General features: G+C 39.5%; 3 protein-coding genes across 4 annotated transcripts in view; 1 reads left to right on the forward strand and 2 right to left on the reverse strand.

Moving 5' to 3' along the window:
- Window positions 1-3,174, reverse strand: part of bub1bb (BUB1 mitotic checkpoint serine/threonine kinase Bb) — a 3,441-nt gene extending 267 nt beyond the window's left edge. The window contains exons 1-9 of the mRNA XM_056768097.1: window positions 3,031-3,174; window positions 2,718-2,872; window positions 2,578-2,637; window positions 1,699-1,843; window positions 1,430-1,626; window positions 1,153-1,343; window positions 773-957; window positions 552-649; window positions 1-330 (exon numbers count right to left, since the gene is read on the reverse strand). The exon at window positions 1-330 is cut by the window's left edge and continues 267 nt beyond it. Of these exons, the coding sequence (XP_056624075.1) occupies window positions 84-330; window positions 552-649; window positions 773-957; window positions 1,153-1,343; window positions 1,430-1,626; window positions 1,699-1,843; window positions 2,578-2,637; window positions 2,718-2,857 (1,263 nt within the window). The 5' untranslated portion in view covers window positions 2,858-2,872; window positions 3,031-3,174 and the 3' untranslated portion in view covers window positions 1-83. The remainder of the gene's footprint in view (window positions 331-551; window positions 650-772; window positions 958-1,152; window positions 1,344-1,429; window positions 1,627-1,698; window positions 1,844-2,577; window positions 2,638-2,717; window positions 2,873-3,030) is intronic.
- A 259-nt stretch (window positions 3,175-3,433) lies between these two features.
- zfyve19 (zinc finger, FYVE domain containing 19) lies at window positions 3,434-6,926 on the forward strand. 2 transcript variants are annotated; one of them, XM_056767872.1, is made up of 11 exons: window positions 3,434-3,866; window positions 3,949-4,070; window positions 4,153-4,206; window positions 4,282-4,439; window positions 4,538-4,680; window positions 4,765-4,870; window positions 5,004-5,225; window positions 5,656-5,732; window positions 5,992-6,093; window positions 6,182-6,354; window positions 6,567-6,926. In XM_056767872.1, exons 1-11 carry the CDS (start codon window positions 3,813-3,815, stop codon window positions 6,646-6,648), a joined length of 1,293 nt encoding a protein of 430 aa, XP_056623850.1. In that variant the 5' UTR covers window positions 3,434-3,812; the 3' UTR covers window positions 6,649-6,926. The 2 variants fall into 2 exon arrangements, with proteins under 2 accessions (XP_056623850.1, XP_056623851.1); XM_056767873.1 differs by having other exon boundaries at window positions 3,435-3,866; window positions 4,282-4,433.
- Window positions 6,927-8,399: 1,473 nt separating this feature from the next.
- Window positions 8,400-18,659, reverse strand: ppp1r14d (protein phosphatase 1 regulatory inhibitor subunit 14D). The gene is made up of 4 exons (XM_056768488.1): window positions 18,204-18,659; window positions 10,203-10,283; window positions 10,005-10,037; window positions 8,400-8,752 (listed from the first exon to the last, which is right to left on the reverse strand). Exons 1-4 carry the CDS (start codon window positions 18,375-18,377, stop codon window positions 8,684-8,686), a joined length of 357 nt encoding a protein of 118 aa, XP_056624466.1. The 5' UTR covers window positions 18,378-18,659; the 3' UTR covers window positions 8,400-8,683.
- Window positions 18,660-18,874: the final 215 nt, after the last annotated feature.

The raw sequence follows: 18,874 nt of genomic DNA on the forward strand, positions 1-18,874 counted from the left end.
TTGACAACAAACACTGACTTGATGAACATTTCAAACCCTAGTAAGCTCATGGTGTAGACGTGAATGAAACACGCCGGACCTCTTCACTGTTCAGTCTGTCTGTCTGTCTGTAGTTTCTGTCTGTATCTCTCAGCGCGCAGCTCCTCGAAGCAGAACTCTGTGACTCCGCTGTAGAGCAGTTCTTTACAGTACATGCTCTGTTCACGAGTCTTTCCCTCCGCCGCCTGCTGCGTGTGCTGCGACAGCATCTTCAGAGGCGTCTCCTGCGCTCTACACGGCTTACGGGCCGACAGCACAGAGTTCACAGCTGGGTTGATTTTACAAGGTGTTCTGTCAGAGGAATAGAGAAATGAAAACATTGTGAGTGTACACTAGCGAATGCATTACAGGTTCAGTGTGAGTTACATCAAACGCTGGGATTTGTTACTCATTTTGGTTAAAAAGAAAACACAAACCAGCAGACCGTTTAAAAGTAGTTGTTCAATTTCAAAAGGAAAGAGATCAAATAATTGAATCACTGAGATGATGAGCACACATCTGATGAAACTCACACAGCGGGCGGCTGGTGGTCTTCCTCTACAAATGGCTGGAAGGTGGGGAGGGGAGGTGGAACGGCCACGCTGAGGCCCGATCTCGACTTCAGGGGCAACTGAAATAAAACCCACAGCAGTTTTACCTTTCATCCTACAGTACAGATTACATCATCATGTAGGTTTTCATTGACTGGCCTATAAAACTGACACTCTCTCTCACTTAAGCAGTTAACACACACCTTCACATTGGTCCATTTTTCAGGTTTCTGTTCGTTCTCTTTGGCTCTGGCTGTAGGTGGTGCCGTCCAGATTTCTAATCGTGGTTCCTGTGGTTCAGTTTCAGGATTTTTGTTCTCATCAAATATCTCCAGACGACTGTTCTGTTTTGGGCCCAGCGGCTGTTTGAAGTGCAGTCCACGTGCATCTGTCCCAACAACATCACACAAACAAGACTTCATTTAACAAAGAAAGCCTGTGATATGAATGCTTCTTGCTTTCATTCATGTTATAGAGGCCAAGATATGTTTCAATGCATCAACACATGTTTAATCTGTGAAAGGGGGTTTGATCTCTTGAATTTGAAGATTTATATGAATTGAAAACATTTGAAGTTACTCACAGCTGACAGATGCGCTCGCTCTGTTGATGGGAACAACTGCTTTTTTCTTTCCTTTGGCTTTTAATTCAGCCAGTGAGGATCTCTGAGGCTCTTCAGATCCTTCATCACCATCATCATCGTCGTCGTCGTGGTCTTTCTTCTGGTCAGTCATGGATGACATCATCTGTCTGCAAACACGTGCCTGGAGAGCTCTGGAGATCAACACATTTCATTATTCCAAAACACTATCAGCAGGGCCGTTGTTCCTGACGTCAAGAGCACGATTGAGTGGACAGACCTGTGAAACGCGTGGAGTTTCTCTGAAGGTTGTGCGCCACACTTGACACCGTTTTGAAATATGCTGTCAGCCATCTTTAAATTGCCCCTCTTCTCGTTCTCCTCAGACCAAGCGATGTACAGAGCGGCCTGCATGGTACCAATTCCCTGAGCTTGCATGAAGCGGTAGATGTCCATTGGGTCAGAACAGCTCTCTGCCTACAAAAACAGAAACAAAGTCATTTTCACGGCTCTGACGGGACATTCAGGAATATCAGGTTTATGACTTACAAATTCAATCCAGAGTTCAACGTAACGGATGTCATCCTGATATTTCTTGTCGTCTGTGAAGCGTCTCACAGCTCTTTGAAGCAGTACAGATAAATTGCTCTCCTTCCCTCCTTGAGGATACGTCTGTTTCGTCCATTTTATGTATCTATAGAGAAAATGCTCAGATTACAACAAAAACCTTTACAGTAACACCAGACACATCTAATCATGGGTCAAAAAACACAAAGGGTTTAAGCTTAAAAACATTGTAATACTGCTTCTACATTGTTGTTGTTCATAAATAAAATGTAATGTTTTATTTCATTGCATTTTTGTTTTTCAGAGCAAAAAATAAATCTAAAATGGTTTTTTCCCTGATTTACACAAGTCATACTAACATGTCATTTAGTGCAACAATCTTGTCAAGCATATTGACAACAAAAATCTATTGACAATTAATTAAAAGACTAATTACTTTCACCCTAAATGCGAATTGGTTGTAATTTTTTTTAAACATTTGCGATCCACCCATCCTAGATTTTGCCCTTTTGAAAATACGATTTTTCCCCTCATTTAAAGCACAATAAAATGTAACGTGCTCCCTCATTCTTTTATAGATTTTAATCTTCCGATTTTAATCATAGAAGTATGAATAAGTCAGAGAACGCATGTTGTTTGAATTTGTATATAAATATTGTGTTACACTGAATGATAATGTCACATTATTTCAACCACATTTTGACATTTTATTTTGATCATCAAGTGGACAATTAATGTGCTTTCTATGGACATAAATCACTTCTGTACATGTCATTTAATGGGAACATCTCAACATCTTTGAGCCTCATGTGGTAAATGTAGTGTTTTGATTTCATGCTGAATGATGGTGATAAACCTCACCTGACCCAAACATCGAGAGGATCATCGCCCTCATACAGACGCAGCTCAGATTCATAGGATCTGAAACCGAACAGAGAACATGAATGAATGTGTCGGATGATGTCATCGGTGTGTTTTGTTGGGTGTGGAACAGCACTCACTGTTTCTTCTGGTTGAGGGCTGCGTTGTTCCCCTCGTGTTGCTGACACAGAGCCTGATGCAGAGCAGAAATGGTGCGACCGTGTCTGAGGGGCTGAATGTTTTCTTTGCACAATTCCCACTCAGCATCACACTCCGCCATGACTGATGATCCGATCTTTAAACAGAGTCACATGTTTAGCTTTTCTCTGGCCAGAATCTCAGTGAAGCAAGTCAGTCGATTGTGATCAAACATTTGAAAAACTAACTGCATTATAAACAATCTGCTACAAAACACGACACTAAAAGTTGTGAGAATAAAACATTTCAACTTACGTGTTCCAGACGAATGTTGTCCTTATGTGCCTCTCTTTCAATGCCGTGTCTGAATCCCGTAAAAATGAACAATGTTGAGATCTTTATTCAAATGTATCGTAGATCTGATCCTCTTGTCTGTTGATCGTGTTGCTGCCTGAGACATTTGAACATAAACCGGAAGCGCGGCAAAGGATCCCTATTGGATGAGCCGCTCACGTGATCCATCATCAGCGTCTCGGGAGTTCGCAGAAAAAAATCCTTATTGCTTGTAAGAAATTTAACGCACTAATATTTGTACGCCTGTTAAACGTGTCAAGATTAATGAATTTTACGTTTGAATGCTTTATAAATATTTTGTAACAAAATGAGCACGTCACATTTACGCTTGCCTTCCGTGATGCATGCCGGGAAACTGATTTTTTTCCAATGACGTTTCAACCCTTTACAATTGATGTACACCGTTTGTTTTCAATTCATAATTCCGCAGTGCGTTTATTTACGTTTAATTAATACCCTTAATGACATATTATACAGCTTGCATTGATCGATTCAAACTTCGTTTTTTAAAATGCGGGCAAAACGACTACATTTCCCAGAGATCCACTCCTCACCGTGTTTCCTGTATTTTGGTTGTGATCCCTGATTCCAAAGCGCAAAGAGAAAAGTGTGTTTGAAAGGTCAGTGTGTCATGATATGAATGAAACAGTGGATATAAACCGAATGTTACTCTTGTATGATGTCAGGAGATGAGCATTCCATCTTAAAGCGACAAGCGTGTGTGTTTTCTGAGGAACATCAACATGGATAATCGCTGTCACTGCTGTGCATCTAAATTTACTCTCTTCAGGAAAGAGGTTTGCACTTATGAGAAGATATTTTATTGTATTACATTCACCTGGATGTTTGCATCATTATATAATGTGATGATTTGTGCAGGTGGGTTGTAAAAACTGTGGCCATTCTTTTTGCGCTGGGTGTCTGACATACACCACTTCTGTGCCAAAATGTGGAAGCAGTCTCCAGAAAGTCTGCAAACAGTGTTATGGAAACTTAACCAGGTCTGAAAGCCAAACACAGCTTATACATCAGCACAAAAACTCTTCGTATGGTCACAGCTGAATGATTGTTTGGTTCTTCTAGCACTGGGAACCAGAGTGATGCTGGCCGATGGTCTCCACCAGAAAACTACAAAAAGTAAGAACCTGTATCTACGAGATGAGAAGCACACATGTGTGAGTGTATACTGATATAACATGTTGTGATTTACAGACGTGTTGCTGCTCTGGAAGCCAAATCGACTCAACAGAAGCAGCCGTCCAGACCTGGAGGTCCTGTGGGTCTCATCCCAACCAAAGGTCTCTGTAAAGAGGACCAGCTCATCGCACAAAGACTGCAGAAGCTGAAAGAGGAAACCAAGCCTAGTAAAAGTGCCTTTGTTAGCAAACATTGTGTATGTTAATAAAAATGGTGTTAAAATATGTGATGTTTTATTTTTGGTCTTTTGCCTTTATTGCTGTGGTGACAGAATCCATACCATCAGAGAAAGAGCTGGAGTCTCGTCTCACTGCATTGAAAGTCCCGCTACAGCCCGTGGCGTCTGTTAAAGAGATGGAGGAGCGTCTGGCTGCCCTACAGGGACAACCGGCACCTTCTCAAACCCCCCGACCTGTAACTCAACAATCACCTTCACATGAAATATTCCTTCCTATGGTTTGTCCTTCATTTCACTCAAGACGTTGTGGATGTCTGTAGGTTCATCAGCCGCCTGACAGCCGGACACAGACGGAACGGACCAATGATTTACTCGCACAGATGACAGAAGAAGTTGCTATTGACAACCAGCATCAGCCTTCAGAGGGTGAGTCTTCATAACTCCAGCTGCTCGTAATACTCGTTCAGATTTGAAAGAATGATTTTCATAAACGTTGACAGTCAGACGTGTCAGTGGTCTGGCGAAGGTTAAGCCTCACAATGTTCTCCGCTGAACTCAGGAAGCACAGACGAACCCTTAAATGACCTCAATAAACAAGAGGGCTGGAACATCAATGAGAATATGGAGGACACAGAGCTGTCAATCAAACAGCTGGAGGCGGAGAAAAGCAGAATGCTGGATGAAGCTGTAAAGGAACTACAGAAAGACAAAACCAACCAGGAAGAGATGCTTGAGATGGCTAAAAGACTGGCTGTTCTGCAGGGACGAGACCCCGAGCAGGGTACCATATCACCTCTGAACACATTCACATTCATCACATGTGCACGGCTCCGATCGTCTAGGACTTTATCTCCACATTTATAGAAATGATAGTCATTCCAAGTGTAGGAAAGTATTCTACAGTGTCACCTTTAATATTTTGCTTCTGCTCTTTTTGTTCACAATTCTTCAGTTTTTCATAAACTTGATTCGTATGACTTTCTCCGCTGCTGAAACAATCTTCTGCTCGAGTAATAAAAGGAAAATAAGATTATGCTAGAATAATGTGTCCGTGTTTCACAATCCAGTGGAATCAAACCCTACATCATTTTCCACTGAACATCGGCTTTCATACGACATCATGTGACTTAATAACTTTGTCTTTCCAGAGTTGGCATTTTGCAGGATTGATAACATGAAATATGATCTAATGTTTGTGTGTGTATTTGCAGTCCATCTGTCAGATGTCCAGCAGGTGGACAGTGGTGAAGAGAGCGAGGAGGACGCCATCAACAGGGTCCTGAAAAGAGTATGTGGACTGAAAACATCATACAGACACTTGAGACAAACACTGCATTCATGTTTCCTCTTTTTTTTGATGGGTTGAAATACATACGGTTTGTTTTGAAAGTGTGAAAAGATTGCTTTTAGTCTTATGGATTTGACTGCAGAATAACGACAGCGCGTCCATTTTGATCGGGTGTAATTCTCCCACTGACCACACGAGGCTGCTGTCTGTCTGCCTGTGTCTCTACAGCATGTGTGTGCTTTGTGTGTCACATGTTCAGCTGTCAGAAGAAGCGGCTCTAGACGAGGCCTGCGGTTACAACATCCCACCCGAATTGAGCGGCCCGACAAACACAGAAGAGAAGACACGCAGCAGAAAAGCGGTAACACTTCTGCAGACGTGCAGAACACGCATGTGTCTGACTGCAGAGCTTCAGCCGTGTGTCTGATGTTTACTCTTATCTGTTGAAGAGTTCAGAGCGCTCGTCTCAACCCAAACCACACGCTGCCGTCTCACGCCCTCAGCTGTTCAATGATGAAGACGAGGAGGATGAGGAGTTGCCGTGGTGCAGCATCTGTAACCATGACGCCAGCGTCCGATGTCACACGTGTGATGGAGATCTGTACTGCAGCCGCTGCTTCAGGTACGTCTTTATTCTCTTATTGTAACTTAAGTCATGCTTTCACTGATGTCATTGAGTCATTTGACAGTTTTTGGTTATTTTGTGTATTATGTTTATTTAATGCTTTACTTTAGTTGAGTTGTTGGCCTTATTGATTGGAAACAGTTGATCACTGCAAGTCCTCCAAATGTTTATCATACCAAAGGATTGCAATTTTTTTCATTGTACCACAGGGAAGGTCATGACAAATATGAGAGAAAAGATCATCACACATCTACATACACTGCACCTAAGAAGGCCAAGAGGAAAACATGATTCTCTACGATGGTATTACATATAAATGAAACCCTACTACTATTTAAAACTCCATCTCTAATAGCAAAGTGAAATGACCACGTTACCCTCTGTAGTTTAAAGAGAAATCAGTGTCCAACACAAAGTGCTCTTTATGATTTAGTGATAATGAATAAAAGTGTATTTTGAACAGAAATGTGTCATAATACAGTTAGTGAATGTTTAGTTTGGACTCTCAGTGGTCTGTCATGATAAACTGCATCATTGTGTTTAAAACTGTAATAAAGTGTTTAACTGAAGTCAGTCATGTGATTCATCATGTGGTGTCTCACCTGAACACACAAGACACGCTGGGACATCACATAAGAAAGAAACATCTCCTTATTATCGCTATTATTTATCCCAGAAATACATGATATTATATAAAAAGCAAATGGAAAATGGAGTTCTCTGAGGAGAAAAAGAGTCAGAAATGTGACAGATGTGTGTGTCATGAGAAGAGATGTTAACAGTGTGTGAGCTCAGATTTGTCTCGACTGCTATCAAAGATCAATATTACTAAAGATCTCAATATCAACTCAAACATTACAGCAAATCCTCTACAAGACATTCATTTTTACAACACGTCCAACTAGACTCAGTTGTGTCTGTGAGCAATTTTAGGAGGAACATCTGAGACTGAGAAATGTCCAGAGCTATGAAAGAGAACATTCTCCTGTGGGATGATTTATCTGATCTTAATCTGATCGATCATAAATGTCAAGAATGGTGATCTTTTTATTGTGTTTATTTGACCTTTGAATATTAAAGTCTTAGTTTCGCTTTTGAAACAAAATCTCATTTGAATTAGATTTTTACAGAAAACAGTTTGTGTTCTCATTGGTTTCTAAGAATGTTTGTGGTTCTTTTTAAGTGGTTGGGTCATGTACGTTATGTTTATATTTCGCCGGTGTTTCTTGCTGTCGTAAATAATTCAATGGACAGAATTGTGTGTATTAGACATTAGGCTTCAGGTTGTCACAGCTCATTTAAAATGTGTTAAAGTGCCATTAATGAGAATTCTTTTCAACCATTTCTTCATGTCATTGTAAACTTGTATGAGTTTCTTTCTTCATCAGAACACAAAAGAAGATATTTTGAAGAATGTTGATAATCAAACAACACTGAACTCCATTGACCTCTGTTGTAGGTGAACATTTCTCTAAATATCATCTTGTGTGTTCCACTCGCGTACAGATTTACAACCACACCCTTTAAGAAATGATTCATTTTGTCAAAGCAATCTTTTGGGGAATATATCAGCCAGTCCACATGAAACTCAAACATCGTTTAAACAGTAAAGAAAACGTCATTCCTCTGGTCATTCAAGCAGCAAGGTTTTGTTTAAACCCACGAAAGGGTCGGCCGGTTCTTATCCGGTGGAAAACATGACTAACTCACGTCTGGTTAACCTGATCTTGTGCTTCACACCTTCAGTAACATGATGATAGTCAACTGAAGCAGTTAATCACTAAACCAGAAGACACAAGTTAACCATCAATGACTGCATATAGTTTCCTTTCCCTCGTACGTTCAGCTTTCTGTTGGTTTCCTGCTGCACGATTTGTTTAGATTATAACATTCATTAGCATGAAATACTTCACTGAATTATTCTCACAAATGTTGTTTTTGAACAAACCACAACCTGAAGAACACCAGAAGAAAGAACCTCTTGATGTATTTTCAGTCTCTGAAAATGTCTGAATCTTGAATTTCGAAAAGTACCTGTTTATTGTTATAACACTTGTCAGAACAAAAACATATAAATAGACAAACGAATGTACATATCACAAAAAAAATGTTTGATGTGTGACGTGACCCTGTGTCTGCCGGGAGAACTATACAAACTGTTCACTCTTACGCTTTCATCACGTGTGCGCTGAGACCCCCACAGACATTACACACAGGGACATTCAGAGGCGGATCTAGAGGCGGGACCAGGGTGGGTGGAGTCTAAGGGAGAGGGCTGAGCAGACTAATTCACATTATCTTCAAAATTCCAGACATTGACTGAATCCTATTTCTTCATAGATCCGGACATCTTGCGCAGTCCCTTCATCCGATAAAGCAGTCCATTGATAAAGTCCTGTGCTCACAATATAAAGACATCTCCATTAGAGGTTCAGAAATGTAATGAAAACATACTGACTTTGATACTGAAAAAACACACATTTGAGATATATTACAAGAATGTAACGATATCTACAGTTCTAACCTTGGATCACTAAACCAGTCTTAAGTAGCACGGGAACACTTTTAGTAAAAGCCAAAAATAAATTGTAAGGGTCAAAATGATACATTTTTCTTTTATGCCAAAAATCATTAGGATTTGAAGTAAAGATCATGTTCCATGAAGATATTTCGTAAATTCCCTACTGTTAATATATAAAACTTTATTTTTGTCAGTAATATGCTATGCTAAGGACTTCATTTGGACAACTTTAAATGTCATTTTCTCAATATTTAGATTTTTTGCACCCTCAGATTCCAGACAATAAATAGTTGTACCTCAGCCAAATATTGTCCATTCCTAACAAAGCAAACATCAATGGAAACCTTATTATTATTATAAATCTAAATTTAGACTTAAGACTGGTTTTGTTATCCAGGGTCATGTGTGATATAATGTCTATAAATGTTTACACATTTGCCTAGTATTTGAAAAAGAAAGAGGTGAAGCGGAGACTTCTGAAAGGGCCATTTATTGTATTTTAAGTATTTATGGGCGAATTTCTACTTGAACCATAATTCTAACTATACTGTATTTTGCTCAGTACATGCCGTTGAGTTTATATACTTTTCACTTTTGTTGTAATGCAGCTTTATAGATGAATGGATTAAAGCAATAAGCCGTGTGAAGCAGTGGGTTACAGTGCATTTTATAACAGATAAATCGTGCCTAAAACCCCCTCAGCTGTTATATAATGCACTGCAATAGTAGCTGAAATTGAGACGTGCAGACAGGCAGAGAGGCCATATATTGATGATGAAAACGTATATTTTCCACAGATGATTATCTATTACATTACGCAAATTTACATTAAAATGATATAATTATTATTTTGTGTGTGTAGCTCAGGGAGGGCGGCGCCCTAAAAGATATTTCTGGGCAAGTTACGTTCATTTAAGACAGGTCACACGTTCATTTTAGTCTGGGACTAGTCTTATACCTTGTCTGTGAAACCGGGCTTAAGTGTTTCTGTTTGTGTACACTGCAGATAATCACCACCATACTCATCATGACACGGGCCTCAGATATAAATAAGGAAGTGAATAAGAAATAAGACTTTGTATCTACAGATAATGTGTTATGTTTATGATGTTGACATGAGCTTTACCTCCTTTGGCTTTCCACATTCTTGCAAAAGCTCCTGTGAAAAGAGTATCATCTGTTAACACCTGCTTATCTCTTGTGGTCAAGATCAAGTATTTTAATTCTTATTCAGGTTTCAAAAGCGATGACTTCTGCATGTGGTGACAGAATGGAGTCTAAATCTTTCTCATTGATTTCTGAAGAAAGCAGAAGATGAACGTACTTGCAGTCTAGATCTCTGCTCCTCATCTGTGAGCTCCAGAAGTTCATCGATGTCGATCTCCAGCTCGGGAATGTCGTCCTCCTGACATCCAGAAGAAAGAAAAGTGTCTGGTTATTGAAGATCTCAATATGAACTCAAACATTTCTCATCAAACCTCTCCAATCTACATTCATTTTACACCTCCGTACTCTTCATTTAGTTCAATTTGTATTTCTTCAACAATAAGCAATTTTAGGAGCAACATCTGGGACTAAGTTGATATTTCAATAAAACAAGCAAGAAATCATTTTCCTCTGTGGAGCTGAAGGACGTTCTCATTATGTGGTACATTATTTGAATATGTCAATAGTTACAGTCACTTTAATCGCAAAAACAAATCGACAAATAATTATGAACATCATTGATGCACTGCTTATGTCATCATCCACTCGTCCAATTAAAAATGAGCACGCTGGAACTCTTATAGGATTAAAAATGTCATGCATGATCCAGCTTCTGATTGTCCTTTAAAAAGATCTGTGAGGTTTAAACTCAAAGGGTGTGAAGCATAGATCTCTGCAGGATGCTTCTAATGATATCCGCTCTTAAAAACATCACATATGAGGCGGATGAGAGAGATCCTCACGAGTGACAGCAGGTTTAAAAGCACACGCTATTGACTTGAAACTCACAGCACACATGAATATTAGAGGAGCTCAGAGATGCTGTGGCAGGAGGGATCGAATGTGATGATGCCATTAACACTGCTGAAGGGTCCTCACGCATCCTGTATCGTCTGCACTTTACAATATGATGTTAAAAAAAGTTCTTAGAAGGTTTGATGAACAGTGCCAGCAGGTGAAGAAAGCATTGCACTCCCAGTCAGAGTAAATCCTGATTTATTTTGCTTTGAGATGATAACATCATGAGAGCTTATCCTGCTCCGTGTGTCATGTTTGAATGAGATTATATGAGATGTCTGAACCACTAATCTGATTTTCTTCCAATGTTTTTCCTGCTGCATCTCTCAGTGTGTTCTCCAGTATAAAGCCCTGTGCGCTGTTGAAGCTCTTTTATCTCCTGAGACAGAAAACACTGCAATGTGAAAAACAAATGAAGGCCACTTCCTACACACATTTACCACACTAATCCTGTTTTATTTCATATAATTGCACGCCTCTTTAGAATGCTTGATTCTGATTGGCCAGTCGCGACATTTGCAGGTCGGTTATTCCCAGAAAACAAGCTCTCATTAATAATAACACACTGTAACTTGTTTTTTTTACTCATTTAATATAAATATGTATTTTGTTAACATATATGACATTATATTATTATATTGACAAATGGTTTAACCTAATTGCTTGCTCGTGACCTTCGAACGTCGTCCTTAAAACCGACAGTAAACGGAAAGATCTGCATTCGTTAAAAATGAGCTTCCAAAATATTTCAAATTCACATTTTATTTCCAGTTTTTTCCTCATGTGGCAAGTAGACGTGTAATAAGCATAAAGTAGACATAATGCCGTCTCCGCTTCCTGTCGGGTCCTGATCACACTGTCTGTGATTATTTCTGCCATAACAACCGGTGGCCTGTACATTATCGCCTGGTTTGAGCAACCGCTGTCATCAAAACTGAGATCCAGAATGCATCAAAAAGTAAAGTTGGAATGTTGTTATTGTAATGAAGGGGAAAGATACTTTTGCTTTATGAAGAATATTTTTGATATGATGTTGGGCTCCAGGATCAGCGAGTTCAGATGTTCATGAATAATTCATGTGTTGATGGAGTGGGAGTGGCTTTTAGTGGCTTCTAAGGGTAACGTCACAGATCCACAGTGAAACACTTCTGCCTGGGCATATAAAATGAATCACCTAAGTGAATATGACAAACTCACAGCCACTCTTAAACTACAGTGACTGCACTTCCAGCTCCTGTTCAAAGCAAGACAGTGTTTCTCAAATGATATTGTGCAATATTGTATACACTATGTCTATATTAAAAAATAATGCAACACATTTAACTGTATATTATCTCAAAGAACAATAAACTTAAGAAGAAAACACAGACACAGATGAATGCAGTGAAACGTTAAATAACTTTTTTTTAAATAGCCTGAAGCTCTAAGAGTGTTTTTAATAAAACAGCATTGAGTGCAAAAAAGAAGAACACTTGAAATATTTGACTCAGAAATAGATCTGAATAACTGAAGGTTTGCTCTTTAAATAGAACGCTTGAATAAACCGTGTATTTAGGACACAACAATCTTCATTTCAAATCCCCATCTATTTAAAACCCCCTGAATTCCTGGAAGAGAAAGATATGAGAGAAAATTGTTTCCGTGAACATAAATCACTTGAGTTATCTCCTCTGTGTCATATCAAACACACTTATGTTATGACTTTCTCTTTCTCTCTCTTGTCTTTGTACGGTCATAATCTGACTAGGGACCTAAAGTGATCTCTGGCACATTTTGATGTTGTGTTGATTTGAAATGTTATCAAACAGGCAACGGCTGACAAGCACACACACAGTTCTGTTGATTTGTTTGGTTGAGATTGGTATCACATGACCTGCCCGTGCCAGCGCATTATAATCAGCACATGTCAGGGAGAATGAGAAAGAATGTGGGAAATAAACACAGCAGATTTCTCCAGAAATGTCATCAACTGTCTCTCTCTCTCTCTCCGTCTCTCTCTCTCTCTCTCTCTCTGTCTCTCTCTCTGTCTCTCTCTCTCTCTCTGTCTCTCTCTCTCTCTCAAGATTCAAGATTCAAGATTCAAAGGAGCTTTATTGGCATGATAAAAGAAAATTTACATTGCCAAAGCACAAGATTAAATATAAACATGCAGAAATACAGATTAAGATCAAAAATAAGATAGAATAAAATTAAAAGTCTATAAGTAAAAATCTATATATATATACATCTCAATATAAACAGAAAAAGAGTTTTAATTAAAGTTCTCAATGAGGGTGACAGTGTCAGTTTGTGTGTGTTGTCCTGTCAGTGTTGTGTTGTGTTGTGTTGTGTTGTGCTGGTTGTTCTTTGGTCGTGGCAGGACTTGACATATCTTGCAGCAGGTTTGAGCTTCTTGACTTTTCTCCCAGTATGTATGAGATCTTGTCCTTTTGTTGAAACTGGTCAAAGTCTTTGTGTAAGTTTGTAAACTGGGGGAAGAATGTTTCTCTGATGTGTGTGTAGTTGGGACAGGAGAGGAGAAAGTGCAGCTCTGTTTCCACTTGATTGTGTGTGCAGTGTGGACACAGTCGCTCTTCTCTCGGTGTCCATGTGTGTCTGTGTCTGCCCGTCTCTACAGTGAGCTGGTGATCACTGAGTCTGTACATGCTCAACACTTTTCTTACTTTAGGGTCTGATACGCTTGTGAGCTATTCTGACACTTTATATTCTCTCTTTAGTGACAGATAGCATTCCACTTTACTTTGCTGAGCTGTTGCTTCTGTCCAGTGTTTGAGATATTTCTCTTTTTGTCTTTTCATCATTTGGTTTAGTCTGGCTGGGGTTTGGGGTTGACTTGGGCATGTTTGGGGTTGTAGAGTTAGTTGTGAGATCAGTTGGATGAAGGGGTTTCTCTCTGGGCTCAGCTCTTGATGACTTAAGGCTTTGTGATGGAGTGTGTCTGTGTCGCTGTTCTTAAGGTGTGTGTAGAATTTTAAAGCTCTTTTTTGTATTTTAATGATTAGAGGATACAGTCCTAATTCTGCTCTGCAGGCGTTGTTTGGAGTTTTTCTCTGTACCCGTAGAATGTTTTTACACATTTCTGTTTGCAGAATCTCTATTGGGTATTTGTCCCATCTGCTGAACTCTTGGTGGGCGAGAGGACCCCAAACCTCACTTCCATACAGCGCGATTGGTTCTATAATTGATTGTGTTATTTTCAGTCAGATTACGGTTGGGATGTCAATTTTGATATTCTTTTTGATTGTGTAAAAGGCTCTTCGTGCCTTGTCTCTCATGTCATTCACAGCCTTGTTTAAGTTTCCGGTGTTACTAATGTTTATAGCGAGATATGTGTAGTTCTTGGTGTGTTCTAGGGGCACGTTGTTTAGTTTGAAACGGTTATGTTGGTTTTGGCTACTGGGCTTTTTTTGGAATATCATGACTCGAGTCTTCTTAAGGTTAACCGATAGGGCCCATGTTTGGCAGAAAGTGTGCAGGGTGTCCAGATGTTGCTGTAGACCCTCTTTTGTGGGTGACAGCAGCACCAGATCGTCTGCAAACAGGAGACATTTCACTTGGGTGTCTTGTAAGGTCGGGCCGGGTGCTGGTGACTGTTCTAGAGCTCCAGCTAGTTCATTCATGTAAATGTTAAATAGTGTAGGACTTAGACTACAGCCCTGTCTCACTCCACGACTCTGGGAGAGAAAGTCTGTGTGCTTGTTGCCAATTTTAACTGCAAATGTGTTATTGGTGTGCATTGATTTGATGATGTCGTAGGTTTTTCCTCCGATGCCGCATTGAATCAACTGAAGAAAAAGTCCCTCATGCCAGATTGAGTCAAAAGCTTTTTTGAAGTCAACAAAGCATGAGTAGAGCTTTCTTTTCTTTTGGTTTGTTTCTTTGTCAATTAAGGTATGAAGAGTGTATATATGATCGGATGTGCAGTATTTGGGTTGGAAACCAATTTGGCATTTTCTCAGGATGTTTTGGTTGTTTAGATATTTGAGAAGTCTTCTGTTAAGAATGTTACAGAGGAGTTTACCTCTATACCTCTGAGTTTACCCAGCAGCCACCACCAGTGTGTCCTTGAGCAAGACACTTTACTCCATGTTGCTCCAGGGGGATTGTCCCTGTAATAAGTGCACTGTAAGTCGCTTTGGATAAAAGCGTCTGCTAAATGACTAAATGTAGAAATGTAAATGATATTAAACAGTTTGAGGATGGCGAGTGTAAGTTTTTGGTCTGCGTGTTTAATCATCTCGTTCAGGATACCGTCGATACCACTTGCTTTTTGGGATTTAAGTTTTGGTATATTTTGGCCCAGTTCAGCGAGTGTAATTGGATAGTCTAAAGGGTTTTGGTAATCTTTAATTGTTGACTCCAGAGTGCATAGTTTGTTGTGTAGGTTTGTTTATCTCTCTCAATCTCTCTCTCTCTCTCTCTCTCTCTCTCTCTCTCTCTCTCTCTCTCTCTCTCTGTCTCTCTCTCTCTCTGTCTCTCTCTCTCTCTCTGTCTCTCTCTCTGTCTCTCTCTCTCTCTCTCTCTCTCTCTCTCTCTCTCTCTCTCTCTCTCTCTCTCTCTCTCTCTCTCTCTCTCTCTCTCTCTCTCTCTGTCTCTCTCTCTCTCTCTCTGTCTCTCTCTCTGTCTCTCTGTCTCTCTCCCTCTCTCTCCCTCTCTCTCTCTCTCTCTCTCTCTCTCTCTCTCTCTCTCTCTCTCTCTCTCTCTCTCTGTCTCTCTCTCTGTCTCTCTCTCTCTCTCTCTCTGTCTCTCTCTCTCTCTCTCTCTCTCTCTCTGTCTCTCTCTGACGGCAGGAGGAGATAAATATCACAGTCACATCATGTGTAATCACACACACTCAGCTCATGCCTCCTGAACCAACCAGAATCCTGTTGTCATGGTTACTCAGGATGCAGCAGAGTGCCTGCACACAGCCTCTATGATGTAACGTAGCAGATGTTGTGATATCCCGAGATGTCCTGACAGAAGAACCCGTCATTGTGTTGAAAACATGACATCAACAGATAATAACTTTGACGTGTTCATAAAATATGACTTTTTTATACATAAATAAAATGTGCTGTGTATTGACAAGAGCCTAAAGGTTTTCTATTTGATTCAAAAACAGAAATTATATGAAAAGGGCTGTCAAGGTTAACACATTAACGCATGCGTTTCATTTTTTTCAGAATAACATGTTAAATTATTTAGCCGTTTAGTTGGTCATTCTTTATCTAGCGTCACATTATATAATCACGCTCTTATTCATGTAAAGGCCTTTAAACCATTTAAGGGCGATTTGAAACAGTCTGGTGTGTAAAGTCACATTTACTCATTTAGCAGACGATTTTATCTAAAGCCACTTACAGAGAGTTCAGGGAGCAATAAAGCGACATGTCATACACGGCTAAATACTTTTCAAGTTCAATTCAATTTCATTTGTACTTGAAAAAACAAATGTCTCCCTCCCTATCTTTTGTATGGTGTATAAACATTTCCTTTTCATTTCCTTTTTTAATGAAATTAACCAATTAAACACAAGTAAAGGTCCTTATGAATTCAGAAAACTGCAAAGTAAAATAATCATTTAGTAATACAAATAATAAAAAAATATATCTGTCCTTTGATTTTATGTCATTGGTGTTATTGGTGACACAAACTATTATTTTGAAAGAGTAAAAATATGCAAGTAAGTAGTGACAAGGTCAACAAAGAATTCTCTCTGTTCAGGCACACAGATGGTGAGTGTCCCTTACTCAATATATAAATTAGAACCTTCATTTAAAATATCAGGTTTTGATGTGTTTTTTTAAAAGCGTCATTGGTGTTGCTTTGGTTTGTGTCAGTATGACGTATTTTTATTGGAAAAAAACATGTATAGATTTTAGTGTGCCTCATCTTGCTAGTTTTGAGGTGACTTGGCCATCTTTTTGGAAAATTTGCATTTGTTGGGAAATTTGTCACTGGTGTTACACCAACACCAGCAAATAATAAGTCAAATAATATAATGAAATAAGGAACAAGACTTGAGTTGCCTATTATTATTAGTAACAATGTGATCATGCCAGTAAATACTAATCATCAAATTTTAGTCATGAAAACTGAATTTGAAAAATACTGGGGAAAAAAATAAAGTCAGTAAGTCACTGTTTTTTGAGAATGACCCAAGAGAGCGTCATCTCTTAAAGGGGCCGTGCTCTTTAACCTGCTGCTGTAACTCCTGTCACTCATGTTGATCAAAGAACAAAAGAAAAGAGCAATTCAATGTGTTTTATAGCCTTAATACTGTATTTCATTAGAAGTTAGCATGAAAGACTGTAAAGTGTTTGAGAACTTCATTCAATTCAGTTAGATGAGAGCTCTCAGTTACACTCTACTACAATGTTGAACCGCTTTTATTAATGTTAAAATAAAGAAAAATAAAATAAATAAATATACATTTATAGAATAAATTATTAGAATGTAAAAGTATATTTTAAAACATTAATGTTACATTCAAAAGTTAATATACATTCAACTGTTTAGAAACATGCAGAGGCTCTGAACGTACATTCAGAGATGATCATACTGTGACAGATGCCGTTCAGAGAGCTTATCTCTTATCTGTGTTGCAGATGGAATATTGTTTTAAACAGAAGCAGACGCTGAGACAGAGTCAGTAAACCTCTCAGACTTTACAGGGACATTTAAAACACTGTTCAGACCTCAACAGCTTTGGCTTCAGTCCAGTAAACTGAATTCAGTCAGCTTTTAAAGGGTTCTAGGTTAAACAATTACAACAATACTAAACATTGTAATGTTTCATAATTCTATTGAGCTATAAACAAAGATCATGTATGAATCTCAAGTCCAGGACGCCAACTTCATCATCTGCACAAAGAATAAATTTAGACGTGACTGTACATCATCAATTAACTGGGTTTATTCATTTGTGTCTGTTTATTTGCTCTATAAGAAAGATCTCTATAATATCTCAGAAATCTGACAAATGAGTTTGAAGGAGCTCCGATTTCTCTCGTCTGCAATCAAAGGTCAATATTATTGAAGATCTCAGTCTCAACTCAAACATATCTCATCACATCCAGATGATTTGACGTCTACAATCTACATTCACCCACGCCTCCAGACTCTTCACGTGTTCACACAATTATACTCTCATTTCATTCCTCGTTTTATTTCTCTCGTGCAGTTTCAGGAGAAACACATTATGAGACCCAACTGAGAACTCCTGATCTATGTAAGAGCAACATCTGAGCATCAATATCATCAACTTCTACACGTGTGTGTATGTGTGCGTCAATGTACAGACATGATGAGAGTGAAGCTGATGTCAGATGTGTCTCACCTCACAGTCGTACAGCAGGTGCAGTTGGCCGTCTATCCATTCCTCGATGTCCAGTCTCCTCTGGAGATCTTTGCGGTTGTATTTGACCGTTAGTTTGCCCAGTTTCCGTTGGGCAGGCTCCACCTCTTTGGTCTGAAACATCACTCTGGACTGAGTGCCCGGTTCCGACGCCATGGCTGGCACAAGCTCGCACGGCCGTCCGTCTCTCTGTCTGTCTGGTTCAGGAAGATGAACACTGAAGTCCTTCAGTCAGCGTCTCTGTTGATGTCTGTCCTTCTCTGGTAGCCCACTTTTCTCTTTATGCTGCTGTGTGTTTCTGACTCATTCTTGTGTTCTTCCTTCAGTCCAACTGTGTCTTCAGCTGCCGTCTTCTCTGTGCGCTCTACTAACACTCTCTCTCTTTCTCTCTCTGCACTCCCTCTCTGCTGTCTTCAGAGAGGTGTAACGAAAGACTCGTGTTACTGCTCTGTGTGTGTGTGTGTGTGTGTGTGTGTGTGTGCGTGCGGGTGTGCCTGTGCGTGAGTGTGTGTGTGAGTGCGTGTGTGAGTGCGTGTGTGTGTTTTCAGGATGAACATAGTTCAACTCAAAACTGATAACACTCTCTGACATCACCTGTACAAAACCCATTCTCTTGAAAAGCACATGTGTGTATTTGTAGATTTACAGTATTA

The sequence above is a fragment of the Triplophysa dalaica genome, chromosome 15 (genome assembly GCF_015846415.1).
Source record: "Triplophysa dalaica isolate WHDGS20190420 chromosome 15, ASM1584641v1, whole genome shotgun sequence".
In the NCBI taxonomy this organism is placed as follows: Eukaryota; Metazoa; Chordata; class Actinopteri; order Cypriniformes; family Nemacheilidae; genus Triplophysa; species Triplophysa dalaica.

Bases quoted from the DNA above. Each gene is read 5' to 3' on its own strand.
- zfyve19 (XM_056767872.1), top strand. From the start codon at position 3,813: ATGGATAATCGCTGTCACTGCTGTGCATCTAAATTTACTCTCTTCAGG. The intron at 5,733-5,991 runs GTATGTGGACTG...TCACATGTTCAG, and splicing joins TCAACAGGGTCCTGAAAAGA to CTGTCAGAAGAAGCGGCTCT. The intron at 6,094-6,181 runs GTAACACTTCTG...TATCTGTTGAAG, and splicing joins AGACACGCAGCAGAAAAGCG to AGTTCAGAGCGCTCGTCTCA.
- ppp1r14d (XM_056768488.1), bottom strand. From the start codon at position 18,377: ATGGCGTCGGAACCGGGCACTCAGTCCAGAGTGATGTTTCAGACCAAA. The intron at 10,284-18,203 runs GTGAGACACATC...TCTGGATGTCAG, and splicing joins ACCTGCTGTACGACTGTGAG to GAGGACGACATTCCCGAGCT. The intron at 8,753-10,004 runs GTAAAGCTCATG...TTGTGAGCACAG, and splicing joins AATGTGGAAAGCCAAAGGAG to GACTTTATCAATGGACTGCT.